The sequence below is a fragment of the Salvelinus fontinalis genome, chromosome 20 (genome assembly GCF_029448725.1).
Source record: "Salvelinus fontinalis isolate EN_2023a chromosome 20, ASM2944872v1, whole genome shotgun sequence".
Taxonomy (NCBI): domain Eukaryota; kingdom Metazoa; phylum Chordata; class Actinopteri; order Salmoniformes; family Salmonidae; genus Salvelinus; species Salvelinus fontinalis.
The window spans coordinates 42,927,149-42,950,186 of record NC_074684.1 but is presented as its reverse complement, the minus strand read 5'-3'; the positions used below and the strand labels follow the sequence as shown (position 1 = coordinate 42,950,186).

Below are 23,038 nucleotides of genomic sequence, written 5' to 3'. Positions count from 1 at the left end.
ACAAGTGTCTGTACTGTGTGTCAACTGCCTGAACAGACACATCAATAACTCTTGGCTCAACTTTGATCCAGGAGAGAATGACATGCCTGTTACTTAACACTTTCCCTCTGTGTACATCTAATGTAACTTAACACTTTCCCTCTGTGTACATCTAATGTTACTTAACACTTTCCCTCTGTGTACATCTAATGTAACTTAACACTTTCCCTCTGTGTACATCTAATGTAACTTAACACTTTCCCTCTGTGTACATCTAATGTTACTTAACACTTTCCCTCTGTGTACATCTAATGTAGCTTAACACTTTCCCTCTGTGTACATCTAATGTTACTTAACACTTTCCCTCTGTGTACATCTAATGTAACTTAACACTTTCCCTCTGTGTACATCTAATGTAACTTAACACTTTCCCTCTGTGTACATCTAATGTTACTTAACACTTTCCCTCTGTGTACATCTAATGTTACTTAACACTTTCCCTCTGTGTACATCTAATGTTACTTAACACTTTCCCTCTGTGTACATCTAATGTTACTTAACACTTTCCCTCTGTGTACATCTAAGTGCGATACGTGCTGCTTTGTTCTGGACCAACTGCAATTCACCGATGTCCTTTTTTTGCTGCCCATGACCACACAGCTGAACAGTAGTCCAGGTGTGACAAAACTAGGGCCTGTAGCACCTGTCTGGTCAAATGAGATGTCAGAGAAGACAGAGCAATGCCCTATCATGGACAAACCTCTTCCTACTTTAGCAACTATTGAGTCTATATGTTTTGACAATGACAGCTTGCTATGGTTCTGTAGGGTTTTAATGATGTGGTTCTGTAGGGTTTTAATGATGTGGTTCTGTAGGGTTTTAATGATGTGGTTCTGTAGGGTTTTAATGATGTGGTTCTGTAGGGTTTTAATGATGTGGTTCTGTAGGGTTTTAATGATGTGGTTCTGTAGGGTTTTAATGATGTGGTTCTGTAGGGTTCTGTTGATGTGGTTCTGTAGGGTTTTAATGATGTGGTTCTGTAGGGTTTTAATGATGTGGTTCTGTAGGGTTTTAATGATGTGGTTCTGTAGGGTTCTGTTGATGTGGTTCTGTAGGGTTCTGTTGATGTGGTTCTGTAGGGTTTTAATGATGTGGTTCTGTAGGGTTTTAATGATGTGGTTCTGTAGGGTTTTAATGATGTGGTTCTGTAGGGTTCTGTTGATGTGGTTCTGTAGGGTTCTGTTGATGTGGTTCTGTGGGGTTTTAATGATGTGGTTCTGTAGGGTTCTGTTGATGTGGTTCTGTAGGGTTTTAATGATGTGGTTCTGTAGGGTTCTGTTGATGTGGTTCTGTAGGGTTTTAATGATGTGGTTCTGTAGGGTTTTAATTATGTGGTTCTGTAGGGTTCTGTTGATGTGGTTCTGTAGGGTTCTGTTGATGTGGTTCTGTAGGGTTCTGTTGATGTGGTTCTGTAGGGTTTTAATGATGTGGTTCTGTAGGGTTTTAGTGATGTGGTTCTGTAGGGTTTTAGTGATGTGGTTCTGTGGGGTTTTAATGATGTGGTTCTGTAGGGTTTTAATTAAGTGGTTATATAGGGTTCTGTTGATGTGGTTCTGTGGGGTTTTAATGATGTGGTTCTGTTGATGTGGTTCTGTAGGGTTTTAATTAAGTGGTTATATAGGGTTCTGTTGATGTTGTTCTGTGGGGTTTTAATGATATGGTTCTGTGGGGTTTTAATTATGTGGTTCTGTAGGGTTTTAATTAAGTGGTTATATAGGGCTCTGTTGATGTGGTTCTGTAGGGTTTTGATGAAGTGGTTCTGTGGGGTTTTAATGATGTTGTTCTGTAGGGTTTTAATGATGTGGTTCTGTAGGGTTCTGTAGGGTAGTTCTGTAGGGTTTTAATGATGTGGTTCTGTAGGGTTTTAATGATGTGGTTCTGTGGGTTTTGATGAAGTGGTTCTGTGGGGTTTTAATGATGTGGTTCTGTAGGGTTCTGTTGATGTGGTTCTGTGGGGTTTTAATGATGTGGTTCTGTAGGGTTCTGTTGATGTGGTTCTGTAGGGTTTCAATGATGTGGTTCTGTAGGGTTTTAATGATGTGGTTCTCTGGGGTTCTGTTGATGTGGTTCTGTAGGGTTTTAATGATGTGGTTCTGTAGGGTTTTAATGATGTGGTTCTGTAGGGTTTTAATGATGTGGTTCTGTAGGGTTTTAATGATGTGGTTCTGTGGGGTTTTAATGGTGTGGTTCTGTAGGGTTTTAATGATGTGGTTCTGTGGGGTTTTAATGATGTGGTTCTGTAGGGTTTTAATGATGTGGTTCTGTAGGGTTTTAAAGATGTGGTTCTGTTGATGTGGTTCTGTAGGGTTTTAATGATGTGGTTCTGTGGGGTTTTAATGATTTGGTTCTGTAGGGTTTTAATGATGTGGTTCTGTAGGGTTTTAATGATGTGGTTCTGTAGGGTTTTAATGATGTGGTTCTGTAGGGTTTTAATGATGTGGTTCTGTAGGGTTTTAATGATGTGGTTCTGTAGGGTTTTAATGATGTGGTTCTGTAGGGTTTTAATGATGTGGTTCTGTGGGGTTTTAATGGTGTGGTTCTGTAGGGTTTTAATGATGTGGTTCTGTGGGGTTTTAATGATGTGGTTCTGTAGGGTTTTAATGATGTGGTTCTGTAGGGTTTTAAAGATGTGGTTCTGTTGATGTGGTTCTGTAGGGTTTTAATGATGTGGTTCTGTGGGGTTTTAATGATTTGGTTCTGTAGGGTTTTAATGATGTGGTTCTGTAGGGTTTTAATGATGTGGTTCTGTAGGGTTTTAATGATGTGGTTCTGTAGGGTTTTAATGATGTGGTTCTGTAGGGTTTTAATGATGTGGTTCTGTAGGGTTTTAATGATGTGGTTCTGTAGGGTTTTAATGATGTGGTTCTGTGGGGTTTTAATTATGTGGTTCTGTGGGGTTTTAATTATGTGGTTCTGTAGGGTTACAATGATGTGGTTCTGTTGATGTGGTTCTGTGGGGTTCTGTTGATGTGGTTCTGTAGGGTTCTGTTAATGTGGTTCTGTAGGGTTCTGTTGGTGGTTCGGTGGGGTTCTGTTGATGTGGTTCTGTAGGGTTTTAATGATGTGGTTCTGTAGGGTTCTGTTGATGTGGTTCTGTAGGGTTCTGTTGATGTGGTTCTGTAGGGTTCTGTTAATGTGGTTCTGTAGGGTTCTGTTGGTGGTTCTGTAGGGTTCTGTTGATGTGGTTCTGTAGGGTTTTAATGATGTGGTTCTGTTGATGTGGTTCTGTGGGGTTTTAATGATGTGGTTCTGTAGGGTGCTGTTGATGTGGTTCTGTAGGGTTTTAATGATGTGGTTCTGTAGGGTTTTAATGATGTGGTTCTGTAGGGTTTTAATGATGTGGTTCTGTAGGGTTTTAGTGAAGTGGTTATATAGGGTTCTGTTGATGTGGTTCTGTTTGTTCTATAGTTCCTTCCAGGGGTCTCTAGAGGCAGGGGGCGACTCTCCGTCCCCCACCTCCACCCCAGCCTCCCCTCAGACCAAGACAGCAAGCGAAGGAGAGCTGAGCACCACCGCCACAGAGCTGCTACAAGACTACATGACCACGGTAGGGTGGCTGTGTCTGTGCATGTATGGATGTATAATGGCGCCTGAGGGGGGATGGCTGCCGTTGACGGGCTGGCTGCCGTTGACGGGCTGGCTGCCGTTGACGGGCTGGCTGCCGTTGACGGGCTGGCTGCCGTTGACGGGATGGCTGCCGTTGACGGGATGGCTGCCGTTGACGGGCTGGCTGCCGTTGACGGGCTGGCTGCCGTTGACGGGCTGGCTGCCGTTGACGGGCTGGCTGCCGTTGACGGGCTGGCTGCCGTTGACGGGCTGGCTGCCGTTGACGGGCTGGCTGCCGTTGACGGGCTGGCTGCCGTTGACGGGCTGGCTGCCGTTGACGGGCTGGCTGCCGTTGACGGGCTCCCAACCAACTGCTATTTAATGTGGGTGTTTTTTTTCTCACATTGTTTATAACTTATTTTGTACATAATATTGCTGCTACCGTCTCTTAGGGCCGAAAAGAGATTCTGGATGAAGATTTATTTTCTTTAATGAGTCCGACGCGAAGGATATACTATACTGCTTCCCCCGAGTCCCTTCATTCGCTTGAAGAAAATACAGACATACAGGGGGCGGAGATCAGGGTGCCTCGTCGGCGAGTGGGTAACCTCGCCTCTACCATCCGTTCTATCGGACAACATGCAATCACTGGAGAATAAACTGGACGATCTCCGTTCGAGACTATCCCGCCAACGAAATATTAAACTGTAATATCTTATGTTTCACCAAGTCGTGGCTGAATGACGACACGGATAATATACAGTTTGCTAGGTTTTCCGTGCATCGTCAGGACAGAACAGCTACATCCGGTAAGGAGGGGTGGGGTGTTTTCTATTTGTCAATAACAGCTGGTGCACCATGTCTAATGTTAAAGAAGTCTCGGGGTGTTGCACCTCATGATAAGGTGTAGACCACACTATCTACCGAGATAGTTTTCATCTATATTATTTGTAGTCGTCTATTTACCTCCACAGACCCATGCTGGCACTAAGACCGCACTCAACCAGCTGTATAAGGTCATAAGCAAACAAGAAAATGCTCATCCAGAAGCGGCGCTCCTAGTGGCCGGGGACTTTAATGCAGGCAAACTTAAATTCTACCAACATGTCACATGATCAACCAGAGGGAAAAAAACTCTAGACCACCTTTACACACACACAGAGATGCATAAAGTTCTCCCTCGCCCTCCGTTTGGCAAATTTGACCAATATTCTATCCTCCTGATTCCTGCTTACAAGCTAAAACTAAAGCAGGAAGTACCAGTGACTCGCTCAATACGGAAGTGGTCAAATGACGCAGTTTTGCACAGACTGGAATATGTTCTGGGATTCATCCAATGGCATTGAGGAGTACACCACATCAGTCATCGACTTCATCAATAAGTACATGACGTCGTCCCCACAGCGACCGTATGTACATATCCCAACCAGAAGCCATGGATTACAGGCAACATCCCCACCGAGCTAAAGGCTAGAGCTGCCGCTTTCAAAGAGCGGGACACTAATCCGGATGACGAAAATAAATCCCGCTATGCCGTCAGACGAACCATCAAACAGGCAAAGCGTCAATACAGGACTAAGATTGAATCCTACTTCACTGGCTCTGATGCTTATCGAATGTGGCAGGGCTTGAAAACTATTACGGACTACAAAGGGAAAGCCAGTTACGAGCTGCCCAGTGACGCAAGCCTACCAGACGAGCTAAATGCCTTTTTATGCTTGCTTTGAGGCAAGCAACACTGAAGCATGCACAAGAGCACCAGCTGTTTTGGATGACTGTGTGATCACGCTCTCCGTAGCCGATGTGAGCAAGAACTTTAAACGGGTGAACATTCACAAGGCTGCGGTGCCAGGCGGATTACCAGGACGTGTACTCAGAGCATGCGCGGACCAACTGGAAAGTGTCTTACTGACATGTTCAACCTCTCCCTGACCGAGTCTGTAATACCAACATGTTTCAAGCAGACCACCATAGTCCCTGTGCCCAAGAATGCGTTGGTAACCTGCCTAAATGACTCACGTCGGTAGCCTTAAAGTGCTTTGAAAGACTGGTCATGGCTCACATCAAGACCATTATCCCGGAAACCTTAGACCCACTTCAATTTGCATCCCGCACCAACAGATACACAGATGACGCAATATCTATCGTGCCCTTTCCCACCTGGACAAAAGGAACACCTATGTGAGAATGTTATTCATTGATTTACAGCTCAGCGTTCAAATCAATAGTGCCCACAAAGCTCATCATTAAGCTAAGGACCCGGGGACTTAACACCTCCCTCTGCAACTGTATCCTGGACTTTCTGACGGGCCGCCCCCAGGTGGTAAAAGTAGGCAACAACACATCTGCCACGCTGACCCTCAACGCAGGGCCCCTCAGGGGTGCGTGCTTAGTCCCCTCCTGTAGTCTGTGTTCACCCACGACTCCAGCATCATCATTAAGTTTGCTGAAGACACAACAGTGGTAGGCCTGATCGCCGACAACAATGAGACAGCCTATAGGGAGGAGGTCAGAGACCTGGCTGTGTGGTTTCAGGACAACAACCTATCCCTCAATGTGAGCAAGACAAAGGAGCTGATCGTGGACTACAGGAAAAGGAGGGCTGAACAGGCCTCCATTAACATCGACGGGGCCGTAGTGGAACGGGTCGTGAGTTTCAAGTTCCTTGGTGTCCACATCACCAACAAACTACCATGGTCCAAACACACCAAGACAGTCGTGAAGAGGGCACGACAACACCTTTTCCCCTTCAGGACACTGAAAAGATTTGGCATGGGTCCCCAGATCCTCAAAAAGTTCTACAGTTGCACCATCGAGAGCACCCTGACCGGTTGCATCACCGCCTGGTATGGCAACTGATCGGCATCTGACCGTAAGGCGCTACAAAGGGTAGTGCATACGGCCCGGTACATCACTGGGGCCAAGCTTCCTGCCATCCAGGAACTATATACTAGGCGGTGTCAGACTCCAGTCACGCAAGTCATAGACTTTTCTCTCTGCAACCACACGACAAGCGGTACCGGAGCACCAAGTCTAGGTCCAAAAGGCTCCTTAACAGCTTCTACCCCCAAGCCATAAGACTCCTGAACAATATATACCCCCTGCATATACAGTGACAAAAAAAGTATGTGAACCATTTGGAATTTCCCGGATATGTGCATAAATTGGTCATCAAATTTGATCGGATCTTCATCTAAGTCACAACAATAGACAAACACTGTGTGTTTAAACTAACACACAATTATTATTTTTTCTTGTCTACATTGAATACATCATTTAAACATTCAGTGTAGGTTGGAAAAAGTATGTGAACCCCTAGGCTAATGACTTATCCAAAAGCCCATTGGAGTCAGGAATCAATGAGGCAAGATTGGAGATGTTGGTTAGAGCTGCCCTGCCCGATCAAAAACCCTGCCCTGCCATCACAAAATGTTAGTTTGCTATTCACAAGAAGCATTGCTTGATGTGAACCATGCCTCGAGCAAAAGAGATTTCAGAAGACCTAAGATTAAGAATTGTTGACTTGCATAAAGCTGGAAAGGGTTACAAAAGTATCTCTAAAAGCCTTGATGTTCATCAGTCCACGGTAAGACAAATTGTCTATGAATGGAGAAAGTTCAGCACTGTTGCTACTCTCCCTAGGAGTGGCCGTCCTGCAAAGATGACTGCAAGAGCACAGTGCAGAATGCTCAATGAGGGTAAGAAGAATCCTAGAGTGTCAGCTAAAGACTTACAAATCTCTGGAACATGCTAACATCTCTGGAACATGCTAACATCTCTTTTGACGAGTCGACGATACGTAAAACACTAAACAAGAATGGTGTTCATGGGAGGACACCACGGAAGAAGCCACTGCTGTCCAAAAAAAACATTGCTGCACGTCTAAATTTCGCAAAAGAGCACCTGGATGTCCCACAGCGCTACTGGCAAAATATTCTGTGGACAAATTAAACTACAGTTGAGTTGTTTGGAAGGAACACACAACACTGTGTGGAGAAAAAAAAGCACAGCACACCAACATCAAAACCTCATCCCAACTGTAAAGTATGGTGGAGGGAGCATCATGGTTTGGGGCTGCTTTGCTGCATCAGGGCCTGGACAGCTTGCTATCATCGACAGATTTCCCAAGTTAATCAAGACATTTTGCAGGAGAATGTAAGGCTATCTGTCCGCCAATTGAAGCTCAACAGAAGTTGGGTGACGCAACAGGACAACGACCCAAAACACAGAAGTAAATCAATAACAGAATGGCTTAAACAGAAGAAAATACGTCTTCTGGAGTGGCCCAGTCAGAGTCCTGACCTCAACCCGATTGAGATGCTGTGACACGACCTCGAGAGAGCGGTTCACACCAGACACCCCAAGAATATTGCTGAACTGAAACAGTTTTGTAAAGAGGAATGGTCCAAAATTCCTCCTGACCGTTGTGCCGGTCTGATCCGCAACTACAGAAAACATTTGGTTGAGGTTATTACTGCCAAAGGAGGGTCAACCAGTTATTAAATCCAAGGGCTCACATACTTTTCCCACCATGCACTGTGAATGTTTACACAGTGTGTTCAATAAAGGCAATTAAACGTATAATTGTTTGTTTTATTAGTTTAAGCAGACTGCGTTTATGTATTGTTGTTACTTACTTGCTGTTTGGCGTTTTAGGCTGGGTTTCTGTACAGCACTTTGAGATATCAGCTGATGTACGAAGGGCTATATAAATATATTTGATTTGATTTGACTTAGATGAAGATCAGATAAAATTTTAGGACCAATTTATGCAGAAATCCAAATAATTCCAAAGGGTTCACGTACTTTTTCTTGCCACTCTAGCCATCGTTATTGTTATTTAATTTTTTAACCCTAACCCTATTTAATTTTTTACTTTAGTTTATTTAGTAAATATCTTTACTCTTATTTCTTGAATTGCGTTGTTTGTTAAGGGCTTGTAAGTCAGCATTTCACGGTAAGGTTTACATCTGTTGTATTCGGCGCATTTGACATTTGATGTATGAGGTTGTGGCTTTGGTGATCTTTGGTGATCTATACAATATGTACAGCTGCTTTCTAGGTGATCTATACAATATGTACAGCTGCTTTCGTGCATGCTCTATTAGACTTTCTCATTTTATTTTTCTCTAACATTTTTCCCTCCCCCCTTTTCTCTCTCCCCCTTTTCTCTCTCCCCCTTTTCTCTCTCCCCCTTTTCTCTCTCCCCCCTTTTCTCTCTCCCCCCTTTTCTCTCTCCCCCTTTTCTCTCTCCTCCCTCCCTCTCTCTCTCCTCCCTCCCTCTCTCTCACCCGTTTCTCTCTCCTCCCTCCCTCTCTCTCTCCCCCCGTTTCTCTCTCTCTCCCCCCTTTTCTCTCTCTCCTCCCTCCCTCTCTCTCTCCCCCCGTTTCTCTCTCTCTCCCCCCGTTTCTCTCTCTCTCCCCCCGTTTCTCTCTCTCTCCCCCATTTCTCTCTCTCTCCCCCATTTCTCTCTCTCTCCCCCCGTTTCTCTCTCTCCCCCCGTTTCTCTCTCTCCCCCCGTTTCTCTCTCTCCCCCCGTTTCTCTCTCTCTCCCCCCGTTTCTCTCTCTCTCCCCCCGTTTCTCTCTCTCTCCCCCCGTTTCTCTCTCTCTCCCCCCGTTTCTCTCTCTCTCCCCCCGTTTCTCTCTCTCTCCCCCCGTTTCTCTCTCTCTCCCCCCCGTTTCTCTCTCTCTCCCCCCGTTTCTCTCTCTCTCCCCCCGTTTCTCTCTCTCTCCCCCCGTTTCTCTCTCTCTCCCCCCGTTTCTCTCTCTCTCCCCCCGTTTCTCTCTCTCTCCCCCCCGTTTCTCTCTCTCTCCCCCCCGTTTCTCTCTCTCTCCCCCCCGTTTCTCTCTCTCTCCCCCCGTTTCTCTCTCTCTCCCCCCGTTTCTCTCTCTCTCCTCCCGTTTCTCTCTCTCTCCTCCCGTTTCTCTCTCTCCCTCCCCCCTCTTTTCCTCTTTAAGTTGCGTACCAAGTTGTCGTCTCAGGAGATCCAGCAGTTTGCTACTCTTCTTCATGAGTACCGCAACGGAGCGTCCGTCCATGAGTTCTGTATCAACCTTCGCCAGCTCTACGGGGACAGCAGGAAGTTCCTCCTACTGGGTGAGAACCACTTCCTGTATGGGGGTCACAGGGCGAAAGGTCAAACCTGGGCTGTGTTCAGAGGTCAAGCCGAGCGGCAGGAAACAGTTGTGAGACGAACCGGAGATTTTTACCTGAGCTTGACCGATGAGAATGCCTTATTTTGTGTTTCCCAATCCCTGTTTTTTGCTACGTTGAGCCTTATTGAACAGGACCTTGCTGTTTCAGCTCGACTGTGAAATGAGTCTGCACTATTTCAGTTCACATAAGGCTCTCGGGGGTTCTATAGTGGGACCATTTTAATCCCATATGTGCCTAAATATGTGCTGTGTGCCCTGGATTGTTAATTTAGGAGTCTACCAGTGAGTCTAGAGAAATGAGGGACTCTAGCTTTAATACCTTAATACCTAAAATCATTTTCATTGTGCTGCTAAATTTCTTTGGCTCCTTGTTAAAAAGAAAAAAAAAGTCAGCTTAAAGCCCTGATTCTGTGATTGACTGTCTGTGCATTGTCTCCCCCCCCTCCCTTACGATCCCATGTCCATCCAGGTCTGAGGCCGTTCATCCCCGAGAAGGACAGCCAACACTTCGAGAACTTCCTGGAGACCATCGGCGTTAAGGACGGCCGCGGTATCATCACCGACAGCTTCGGACGCTACCGCCGTACCGCCAGCTCCGCCTCCGACTCAACCACCAATGGGAACGGAGCGGCGGGAGGGGACGGGGGTGGATCTGACGAAGGCCTGGTGCCCTCCGAAGGAGACGAGTGGGACCGCATGATCTCTGATATCAGTAATGATATAGAGGCTCTGGGCGTTAGTATGGACCAAGAAGGGGTCACACCCTAGCCTCTAACCCCTTGCCTCGAGTCTGGGAGAAGGGGTGACGCCCTACCCCCCTAGACCCTACTCCCTACCATCGTGACTGCTGCGGTATGGACCAAGAGGGGGGTCACACTCTAGACCCTAACCCCTTCTCCCTATGCCTTAACTCATACCCCCTAGTCCCTACTCATCCTGAACCAACAGAGAGGACGATCCAGCCAGCCCAGATCCCAACCCCCTGATGATGACATGCTGTGCATTGTGGCCAATCAGCTTTCAGTGTGGAGCCAGCAGTGGCCAATCAGCTTTCAGTGTGAGCCAGCAGTGGCCAATCAGCTCGGCCGTTCAAGGAAAACGTTATTGATCCATTCGTAGTGGTTTTTACTAACTGACTGAATGGCAGCCTTCTACGTCTCTGGGGGGTTTTTATTGTTATTGGCAGTATCTGCCATCGGTGACCAGGATGAAGCTGAGTCACCCTCCTGAGGGCAGCCATCATGAATACCCACAATGCTCTGTCTGGTGTCTCGCTTCACAATGGTTCCGTTTTGACATTGCAGCCACCTTTTTAAAGGCGAGTCGAGACCGACTGATCTAGAAATCACCTTAGATCATAAAAAATTATTGTAGGTCAAGTCAGTCGCAATTTTCCCTTCATACAGCACGCTTTTGATGCTCTGGAACACAGCCAATCAGAGTCTGTGTTGTACAGGAAATAAGGGTGCCATTTTGAGACCAGAAGATGTGCCTGGACACAGAATATTGAATATTTTATAATGACTTATGTATGTAGTAGTTAGCCTGTATTTCTAACTAATATGTGTTCTTTAAGGTCAATCATTAACCTTCTACAGTCTCAGCCCTGTCCTAAGACTGGGGGGGGGCAAGGTGGGGTTCTACTCAGCTAACATATGGAATTGTTTTAAGAAGGTCATACCAAGGACATTTAGCTATTCGATTTAGAATTTTAAGATCCCTTGGAAGTATAACGAAAATATATAAAAAGTATTTGATGAAGCAGTGAATTTGACCTTACAGCTGTTAGCCCATACAAACACATTGAATAACAGATTCACTACATGGAACGACAGATAGTAAAAAAAAAAATCAAAAGGAAGTTTGTTCTGAGGTGTCTTCGATATATGCGAGATATAAGAAAGATCAGGAACCTTTTTAATTTACATTTTATTACATGTATTTGACCCCTTATTTTTGGCACTAAATTATCTCCATATATACTTCCATTCGTTTTTTTCAACTGGTTCCTGGGACCTTCAAACGAGTCTTGTAGGGGGGGGGGGCGGGGGGGTCGTAGAGCAAAACGGATTTGGAAGTTCGACGTCGACGGATGTGGTGGATTATTAAGATGCATCCAATGTAAGGAAACTGAAATCTCTAGTTTAAACTGAAGGATGTTGATGAATATTTGTGTATTATGCTAATATTATTTTTGGCGGGCTGTGGAAATCCACTCTGGGAGGGGGTAACTTAATCCACCAAGTATCTTCTCCTACTCTGCATATTTACTGCTTTCCTTTTTTTGTTGATTTTTTTTCCCAAATGCACCCTATTCCTTATTTAGTGCACTACTTTTGACCAGAGCTCTATGGGCACTCGTCAAAAGTAGTGCACTAAATAGGGAATAGAGTGCTCTTTTAGTTGTTTGGACTTTGTGTTTTATATACTGATTTACTTGTACTATTTTGTTGTGGTTTTATGTTTTACACTTAGCCTAGCATTTAGCCTTAGCCTAGCATTTAGCCTTAGCCTAGCATTTAGCCTAGCATTTAGCCTTAGCCTAGCGTTTTCTATTAACGTTTACCTTTGTCTTATCTCAGTCAACGACATATGTTGATAAAAATGTGACTTTGTGAAACTGAAACCTCCCGTTCAGAATATCTGGATGGACAACATATCTGACAAAGCCAGTTACCGGCTGATTTACAATTCAATGCCCAATCTCTTCTCATAGCACAGACAGACCAACCTTACCTTCAGCCATGCACAGTACACCGTAAAGTAGTATACTATATACCAACCCCTAAGGGTCCTGGTCTAAAGTAGTATATTATATACCAGCCCCTATGGGTCCTGGTCTAAAGTAGTATATTATATACCAGCCCTTATGGGTCCTGGTCTAAAGTAGTATACTATATACCAACCCCTATGGGTCCTGGTCTAAAGTAGTATACTATATACCAACCCCTAAGGGTCCTGGTCTAAAGTAGTATATTATATACCAGCCCCTATGGGTCCTGGTCTAAAGTAGTATACTATATACCAACCCCTATGGGTCCTGGTCTAAAGTAGTATACTATATACCAACCCCTATGGGTCCTGGTCTAAAGTAGTATATTATATACCAGCCCCTATGGGCCCTGGTCTAAAGTAGTATACTATATACCAACCCCTATGGGCCCTGGTCTAAAGTAGTATACTATATACCAACCCCTATGGGTTCTGGTCTAAAGTAGTATACTATATACCAACCCCTATGGGCCCTGGTCTAAAGTAGTATACTATATACCAACCCCTATGGGTCCTGGTCTAAAGTAGTATACTATATACCAACCCCTATGGGTTCTGGTCTAAAGTAGTATACTATATACCAACCCCTATGGGTCCTGGTCTACAGTAGTATACTATATACCAGCCCCTAAGGATCCTGGTCTACAGTAGTATACTATATACCAACCCCTATGGGCCCTGGTCTAAAGTAGTTTACTATATACCAACCCCTATGGGTCCTGGTCTACAGTAGTATACTATATACCAACCCCTAAGGGCCCTGGTCTAAAGTAGTATACTATATACCAACCCCTATGGGTCCTGGTCTACAGTAGTATACTATATACCAACCCCTATGGGTCATGGTCTAAAGTAGTATACTATATACCAACCCCTATGGGTCCTGGTCTAAAGTAGTATACTATATACCAACCCCTATGGGTCCTGGTCTAAAGTAGTATACTATATACCAACCCCTAAGGGTCCTGGTCTAAAGTAGTATACTATATACCAACCCCTATGGGTCCTGGTCTAAAGTAGTATACTATATACCAACCCCTATGGGTCCTGGTCTAAAGTAGTATACTATATACCAACCCCTAAGGGTCCTGGTCTAAAGTAGTATCCTATATACCAACCCCTAAGGGTCCTGGTCTAAAGTAGTATACTATATACCAACCCCTATGGGTCCTGGTCTAAAGTAGTATACTATATACCAACCCCTAAGGGTCCTGGTCTAAAGTAGTATACCATATACCAACCCCTATGGGTCCTGGTCTAAAGTAGTATACTATATACCAACCCCTATGGGTCCTGGTCTAAAGTAGTATACTATATACCAACCCCTATGGGCCCTGGTCTAAAGTAGTATACTATATATCAGGGGTGGACAGTTAGAATCCAAAGAGGTCCAGTGGCTCAGGTTTTTTTCCCCCCCAAAGGTCCAATCCATTATAATGTCTAACGTGCGCTATGATTTGGGGTCATATGGAGTTCTTGTATATGCATAGCTAATAAACAAAGTACTACATTTCAACAATATGTATTGCACATTTTCAATGCAGACACATTAAACATAATAAATATGCAGCATTAATCATAAATAAAAGTAGGCCAGTCACAAATGTTCTCATTTCAAGCAAAACAAGACTGCGTCGTCACACACGACGAGACCGCTGCGTCGTCACACACGACGTGACTGCTGCGTCGTCACACACGACGAGACTGCTGCGTCGTCACACACGACGAGACTGCTGCGTCGTCACACACGACGAGACTGCGTCGTCACACGCGATGTGACTGCTGCGTCGTCACACGCGACGAGACTGCTGCGTCGTCACACGCGACGAGACCGCTGCGTCGTCACACGCGACGAGACCGCTGCGTCGTCACACGCGACGAGACCGCTGCGTCGTCACACGCGACGAGACTGCTGCGTCGTCACACGCGACGAGACTGCTGCGTCGTCACACGCGACGAGACTGCTGCGTCGTCACACGCGACGAGACTGCTGCGTCGTCACACGCGACGAGACTGCTGCGTCGTCACACACGACGAGACTGCTGCGTCGTCACACACGACGAGACTGCTGCGTCGTCACACACGACGAGACTGCTGCGTCGTCACACACGACGAGACTGCTGCGTCGTCACACACGACGAGACTGCTGCGTCGTCACACACGACGAGACTGCTGCGTCATGTTTCTGAAAAAAGTGCTTTGCTTTTTGAACAAATAAGAAACCACATGTTTAATATTTCCCTCTCCCACTTCTCCATCGCTCTTCTTTAGTGGGAGAAATGGGCTGTTTCTTGTCCTGCCAGTCATTTGAACCTTGGCTGTAGTCAGTGTCAATCTCATGCACATCTCTAGGTGCTCATTGGTGAGTCTAGAACGGTACTTATTGTTAATGATGTTCATAGTGGAGAAAGAAGACTCACACAGCTGTATGTGGAGCCAAACATGGTCAAGGTGTGTAGTGCTACTTTGGTTAGACTAGGGAACACAGTCTCAGACACAGCCAGACAGGATCATGATCAGTTAGCTGGTTAGACCAGGGAACACAGTCTCAGACACAGCCAGACAGGATCATGATCAGTTAGCTGGTTAGACCAGGGAACACAGTCTGACACAGCCTGCAGCCAGACAGGGTCATGATCAGTTAGTTGGTTAGACCAGGGAACACAGTCTGCAGCCAGACAGGATCATGATCAGTTAGCTGGTTAGACCAGGGAACACAGTCTGCAGACAGACAGGATCATGATCAGTTAGCTGGTTAGACCAGGGAACACAGTCTGCAGCCAGACAGGGTCATGATCAGTTAGTTGGTTAGACCAGGGAACACAGTCTCAGACACAGCCTGACAGGATCATGACCAGTTAGCTGGTTAGACCAGGGAACACAGTCTGCAGCCAGACAGGATCATGATCAGTTAGCTGGTTAGACCAGGGAACACAGTCTCAGACACAGCCTGCAGCCAGACAGGATAATGATCAGTTAGCTGGTTAGACCAGGGAACACAGCCTGCAGCCAGACAGGATCATGATCAGTTAGTTGGTTAGACCAGGGAACACAGTCTCAGACACAGCCTGCAGCCAGACAGGATAATGATCAGTTAGCTGGTTAGACCAGGGAACACAGCCTGCAGCCAGACAGGGTCATGATCAGTTAGTTGAAAGTGCTCTCTCAGTGCAGCATTAGCTTGCAGATCAATCCGTTCCATCTGTAGAGATCCACCATGTCCCCACTTGAAGGTCTGTGTCACCTCCTTTAGAAAATCCTCTGACATCTGTGATGAGGAATGTATTCTCAAATTAGAAGGAGGAGCTCCTGTCCAAGGCTGAATCTGTCAAATGCGATTTTCTGAAGTTTCCAATCAGCTCATCTATGAATTCAACATGAAGAGAAACAGCTATCTCTCACCCTGAATCTGTTCCTGCACTTTCAGGAAGTGTGCTCCGTCTCCTTGAACACTTCCAGTTTCCTCTGGAAGGAGCGGACAGATGTCATCAAATTACACACTGAGTCGTTCTTGCCCTGTAGTTTCACGTCGAACTCATTAAGGTGTGATGTCCACCAAAAATGCAACAATATCCATTTTTCTCTCGTCTTGCAAAAAAAAAAGGAAAAGTGCTAACCTCTGTTGCCTTCTGACTCTTGAGCTGTACGAGTGTAGGTCATTTTGCAGGGCTCTGGCAGTGCACCTCCTTGCACAAAGGCGGAGGTAGCGGTCCTGCTGCTGGGTTGTTGCCCTCCTACGGCCTCCTCCACGTCTCCTGATGTACTGGCCTGTCTCCTGGTAGCGCCTCCATGCTCTGGACACTACGCTGACAGACACAGCAAACCTTTTTGCCACAGCTCGCATTGATGTGCCATCCTGGATGAGCTGCACTACCTGAGCCACTTGTGTGGATTGTAGACTCCGTCTCATGCTACCACTAGAGTGAGAGCACCGCCAGCATTCAAAAGTGACCAAAACATCAGCCAGGAAGCATAGGAACTGAGAAGTGGTCTGTGGTCACCACCTGCAGAACCATTCCTTTTTTGGGGGTGTCTTACTAATTGCCTATAATTTCCGGCTGTTGTCTATTCCATTTGCACAACAGCATGTGAAATTTATTGTCAATCAGTGTTGCTTCCTAAGTGGACAGTTTGATTTCACAGAAGTGTGATTGACTTGGAGTTACATTGTATTTACAATTAAGTCATTTAGCAGACGCTCTTATCCAGAGCGACTTACAAATTGGTGTTGTTTAAGTGTTCCCTTTATTTTTTTGAGCAGTGTGTTACGACAGACCAGCTAGATCTACTGTCTCTATTATAATTTGACAGACCAGCTAGATCTACTGTCTCTATTATATTATGACAGACCAGCTAGATCTACTGTCTCTATTATATTTACAGACCAGCTAGATCCACTGTCTGTATTATATTATGACAGACCAGCTAGATCTACTGTCTCTATTATATTTACAGACCAGCTAGATCCACTGTCTGTATTATATTATGACAGACCAGCTACGTCTACTGTCTCTATTATATTATGACAGACCAGCTAGATCTACTGTCTCTATTATATTTACAGACCAGCTAGATCCACTGTCTGTATTATATTATGACAGACCAGCTAGATCTACTGTCTCTATTATATTTACAGACCAGCTAGATCCACTGTCTGTATTATATTATGACAGACCAGCTAGATCTACTGTCTCTATTATATTTACAGACCAGCTAGATCCACTGTCTGTATTATATTATGACAGCCCAGTTACATCTACTGTCTTTATTATATTATGACAGACCAGCTACATCTACTGTCTCTATTATATTATGACAGACCAGCTACGTCTACTGTCTCTATTATATTATGACAGACCAGCTACGTCTACTGTCTCTATTATATTATGACAGACCAGCTACATCTACTGTCTTTATTATATTATGACAGATAATAATAAATTGTATTTTTTTTGTCCAATACGTAATATGTTGTACATATCATAATTCAGTTATAAACCAGAGAGGTAAAAAAACATTTTTAACTAGATCCTCTATGAGGATGTGGAAGGTCCCAGAATGCAGATTTAAAAGAAAACATGAATGGTCAGCATACAACGACACCTTCGGGGTTTTTTAAGCCCTCACAAGCAGTCAGTCGGCGCCTCACGAGCAGTCAGTCGGCGCCTCACGAGCAGTCAGTCGGCGCCTCACGAGCAGTCAGTCGGCGCCTCACGAGCAGTCAGTCGGCGCCTCACGAGCAGTCAGTCGGCGCCTCACGAGCAGTCAGTCGGCGCCTCACGAGCATTCAGTCGGCGCCTCACGAGCATTCAGTCGGCGCCTCACGAGCATTCAGTCGGCGCCTCACGAGCATTCAGTCGGCGCCTCACGAGCATTCAGTCGGCGCCTCACGAGCATTCAGTCGGCGCCTCACGAGCAGTCAGTCGGCGCCTCACGAGCAGTCAGTCGGCGCCTCACGAGCAGTCAGTCGGCGCCTCACGAGCAGTCAGTCGGCGCCTCACGAGCAGTCAGTCGGCGCCTCACGAGCAGTCAGTCGGCGCCTCACGAGCAGTCAGTCGGCGCCTCACGAGCAGTCAGTCGGCGCCTCACGAGCAGTCAGTCGGCGCCTCACGAGCAGTCAGTCGGCGCCTCACGAGCAGTCAGACCAAACAGTGTCTGGGTGTGTTTCTGGGTGTGTTCGAGCGGTAAGCCTAACGAATCCGACTGTAGTCCACAGTCGGAAATGAAGTCGGGGGGGGTGGGGGGGGTGCATCCAACAGCCAAAAGACGGACACTGGGGGTTTTCCAACAGCTCGGCTCAGATCATCATGGCAGTGTCTATATAGCAGCTTTTGCTATAAACGGTTTTCTGTATAAATGTGGAAATTAAACTTTTCAATACCCCCCCCCCCTATTCACACACTGAAAACGTAGCGTGTGTACAATGAATTGGTTATAGAGAATCTCAACTTAAATTGTATCACCAGTAGCTTTAGAATCGAGCAAATACATAGTTCCTCCCACAATGCAGCAGAGGACGGCATGGTACAGAGGGTGAGTATCTACTGCAGAGACCTGAAGGAGACTTCATCAACACCTGCATGACCTTTGGACACATTATTATTTTTAAAGTTCATGCAATCGACAAGTGTTATACCCATAATGCAACACACACTTTGAAAGGCGGTGACCAACGTCAGTCACTGACTCCCGGCCAAACCAGTGACTTTCTCTCTCCAGAGATCTGTGTGATGTCTTCATTCCTTCTCTGTTGATCAAAGGATCTTGGGGGTCGGGCGCTGGGGCACGTGACGTGGGGGTCGGGCGCTGGGGCACGTGACGTGGGGGTCGGGTGCTGGGGCACGTGACGTGGGGGTCGGGCGCTGGGGCACGTGACGTGGGGGTCGGGCGCTGGGGCACGTGACGTGGGGGTCGGGCGCTGGGGCACGTGACGTGGGGGTCGGGCGCTGGGGCACGTGACGGAGGGTTGCGGTGATGTGGAGAGAAATAGGAGGAGAGAGAGGAGTTAGTAACTCTGGCCCCCTGAGAGAGTAGTTAGTAACTCTGGCCCCCTGGTAGAGGGGAGAGAGGAGTTAGTAACTCTGGCCCCCTGTTAGAGGGGAGAGAGGAGTTAGTAACTCTGGCCCCCTGAGAGAGGAGTTAGTAACTCTGGCCCCCTGAGAGAGGAGTTAGTAACTCTGTGGCCCCCTGTTAGAGGAGGGGAGAGAGGACTTAGTAACTCTGTGGCCCCCCGGTAGGAGGGGGGGAGAGAGGAGTTAGTAACTCTTTGGCCCCCTGAGAGAGGAGTTAGTAACTCTGGCCCCCTGAGAGAGGAGTTAGTAACTCTGGCCCCCTGTTAGAGGGGAGAGAGGAGTTAGTAACTCTGGCCCCCTGAGAGAGTAGTTAGTAACTCTGGCCCCCTGTTAGAGGGGAGAGAGGAGTTAGTAACTCTGGCCCCCTGAGAGAGGAGTTAGTAACTCTGGCCCCCTGAGAGAGGAGTTAGTAACTCTGGCCCCCTGAGAGAGGAGGGGAGAGAGGAGTTAGTAACTCTGGCCCCCTGAGAGAGGAGTTAGTAACTCTGGCCCCCTGAGAGAGGAGTTAGTAACTCTGGCCCCCTGAGAGAGGAGTTAGTAACTCTGGCCCCCTGAGAGAGGAGTTAGTAACTCTGGCCCCCTGAGAGAGGAGTTAGTAACTCTGTGGCCCCCTGAGAGAGGAGTTAGTAACTCTGTGGCCCCAATACCATGCCATCACAGGGAGATTAAATGTGATCTAGACCAAACTGACAGGCTGCAGCGATGATCCTAAAGCAGAGAGCAGCGCAAACCAAAGTCAGTGACATGAGTCCAAAATGGCACCCTAATCTATGTAACCTATGTAGTGCACTACTTTTGACCAGAGCCAAGCATTGGTTAGAAGTAGTGCACTACATAGGGATTAGGGCACCATTTAGGACGAAGGTAGACACACAGACAGGCAGGCTAGGTGGAACATAGTCTACCTTCCTCCTTTGTCTCTGTGGTGTCCTCCTATTCCTCCTATGTCCCCCCACCTGTGGACGTCGGGCCCTCATACCACCCTCATGGAGTCTGTTTCTGACCGTTTGAGAAGACACATGCACATTTGTGGCCTGCTGGAGGTCATTTTGGCATTTGCCAGAGAACATTTGCCAGAGAACAAGATTGGCAAATTCGCCACTGGCGCCCTATGCTCTTCACAGAAGAAAGCAGGTTCACACTGAGCACGTGACAGATGTGACAGAGTCTGGAGACGCCGTGGAGAACGTTCTGCTGCCTGCAACATCCTCCAGCATGACCGGTTTGGCGGTGGGTCAGTCATGGTGTGGGGTGGCATTTCTTTGGGGGGCAGCACAGCCCTCCATGTGCTCGCCAGAGGTAGCCTGACTGCCATTAGGTACCGAGATGAGATCCTCAGACCCCTTGTGAGACCATATGCCCTGGGTTCCTCCTAATGCAAGACAATGCTAGACCTCATGTGGCTGGAGTGTGTCAGCAGTTCCTGCAAGAGGAAGGCATTGATGCTATGGACTGGCCCGCCCGTTCCCCAGACCTGAATCCAATTGAGCACATCTGGGACAACATGTCTCGCTCCATCCACCAACGCCACACCACAGACTGTCCAGGAGTTGGCGGATGCTTTAGTCCAGGTCTGGGAGGAGATCCCTCAGGAGACCATCCGCCACCTCATCAGGAGCATGCCCAGGCGTTGTAGGGAGGTCATACAGGCACGTGGAGGCCACACACACTACTGAGCCTCATTTTGACTTGTTTTAAGGACATTACATCAAAGTTGGATCAGCCTGTAGTGTGGTTTTCCACTTAAATTTTGAGTGTGACTCCAAATCCAGACCTCTATGGGTTGTTAAATTTGATTTCCATTGATAATTTTTGTGTGATTTTGTTGTCAGCACATTCAACTATGTAAAGAAAAAAGTATTTAATAAGAATAGTTCATTCATTCAGATCTAGGATGTGTTATTTTAGTGTTCCCCTTATTTTTTTGAGCACTTTATATATATATATATATATATATATATATATATATTACCGCAGCCCAAGAATGACCCTGTTACAGTGGGACTGTTGTCATGTTAGTTATTCCCATTCCTTGGGGTTGAGCCCCGTTTAACCTGGTAGATAAAACAATATGCTGTGTGCTGACATTCCTTTTGATCAATGGCCTGTGATACTGGAGCATCGGGCCTGTTCTGTCCAGTCATCTACACCTCTGACCGAGTATCTCGTCTACCTTCCGAGTATCTCTTCTACCTTCCCGAGTATCTCTTCTACCTTCCGAGTACCTCTTCTACCTTCCGAGTACCTCTTCTACCTTCCGAGTACCTCTTCTACCTTCCGAGTACCTCTTCTACATTCCGAGTACCTCTTCTACCTTCCGAGTACCTCGTCTACCTTCCGAGTGTCTCGTCTACCTTCCGAGTGTCTCGCCTACCTTCCGAGTGTCTCGTCTACCTTCCGAGTGTCTCGTCTACCTTCCGAGTGTCTCGTCTACCTTCCGAGTGTCTCGTCTACCTTCCGAGTGTCTCGTCTACCTTCCGAGTGTCTCGTCTACATTCCGAGTGTCTCGTCTACCTTCCGAGTGTCTCGCCTACCTTCCGAGTGTCTCGTCTACCTTCCGAGTGTCTCGCCTACCTTCCGAGTGTCTCGCCTACCTTCCGAGTGTCTCGCCTACCTTCCGAGTGTCTCGCCTACCTTCCGAGTGTCTCGCCTACCTTCCGAGTGTCTCGCCTACCTTCCGAGTGTCTCGCCTACCTTCCGAGTGTCTCGCCTACCTTCCTAGATGCGGAATTTACGATACTCCCCGACTGTCTAGCTTTCATTTAGGTGACTATTAGCGAGCTGGACATACCTTGGTCCATTATAATTTATACACAGTTTGGATTTGGTTTTAGTCATTTTAAAGTGTATTGAATTATTTATTTATTTTTTCAAACTTTTATAAAAAAAATGTACTCAAACCACCCGCGGGCTGTATGTTTGACACCCCTGGTCTATATATAACAGTACAATACAAATATAATATAACAGTACAATACAAATATAACAGAAGGCATCACTACTTTTATTCATTGTCATTATTTAGTTATTATCCATGTTAAATAGACACACTTTATTTGTAAGAAACAATATTAAGGCATTATTTTTACATGTACAGAACAGACATGTAGATTTCACTTCAGGAAGGGGAAAAGGTTACAGTCATTGAGCTGGAAGCAGAAGACAACGGGTACAGAGGTGTATAGTTACCGGATCAGAATGTGGAACCCCGGTCTAGGACCGGACCAGAATGTGGAACCTCGTTCTAGGACCGGATCAGAATGTGGAACCCCGGTCTAGGACCGGACCAGAATGTGGAACCCCGGTCTAGGACCTGATCAGAATGTGGAACCCCGGTCTAGGACCGGACCAGAATGTGGAACCCCGGTCTAGGACCTGATCAGAATGTGGAACCCCGTTCTAGGACCTGATCAGAATGTGGAACCCCGGTCTAGGACCGGACCAGAATGTGGAACCCCGGTCTAGGACCGGATCAGAATGTGGAACCCCGGTCTAGGACCTGATCAGAATGTGGAACCCCTTTCTAGGACCGGATCAGAATGTGGAACCCCGGTCTAGGACCGGATCAGAATGTGGAACCCCGGTCTAGGACCTGATCAGAATGTGGAACCCCGGTCTAGGACCGGATCAGTATGTTTTAAAAGTGCCATCGTATCTCGTAGTGAGTTTCAGTTTCAGTAAAAGCCTTCAGAGATGTTAAGAGGAGTATCTGTAGCTGCTTCATTGTTGTGTGGCAACTAGATGCTCCTCCCACTGACATAGAAAACAAACTAGATGCTCCTCCCACTGACATAGAAAACAAACTAGATGCTCCTCCCACTGACATAGAAAACAAACTAGATGCTCCTCCTACTGACATAGAAAACAAACTAGATGCTCCTCCCACTGACATAGAAAACAAACTAGATGCTCCTCCCACTGACATAGAAAACAAACTAGATGCTCCTCCCAC

The 23,038-nt window shown here is 46.6% G+C and overlaps 1 protein-coding gene across 2 annotated transcripts in view; it reads left to right on the top strand.

The window, feature by feature from the left end:
• The window catches only part of ccm2 (CCM2 scaffold protein), a 34,598-nt gene extending 20,563 nt beyond the window's left edge, over positions 1 to 14,035 (top strand). For both annotated transcript variants that reach the window (XM_055873436.1, XM_055873437.1), the window contains exons 8-10: positions 3,448 to 3,586; positions 9,545 to 9,683; positions 10,212 to 14,035. In XM_055873436.1, coding sequence (XP_055729411.1) covers positions 3,448 to 3,586; positions 9,545 to 9,683; positions 10,212 to 10,510 — 577 coding nt within the window. In that variant the 3' untranslated portion in view covers positions 10,511 to 14,035. The remainder of the gene's footprint in view (positions 1 to 3,447; positions 3,587 to 9,544; positions 9,684 to 10,211) is intronic.
• Positions 14,036 to 23,038: the final 9,003 nt, after the last annotated feature.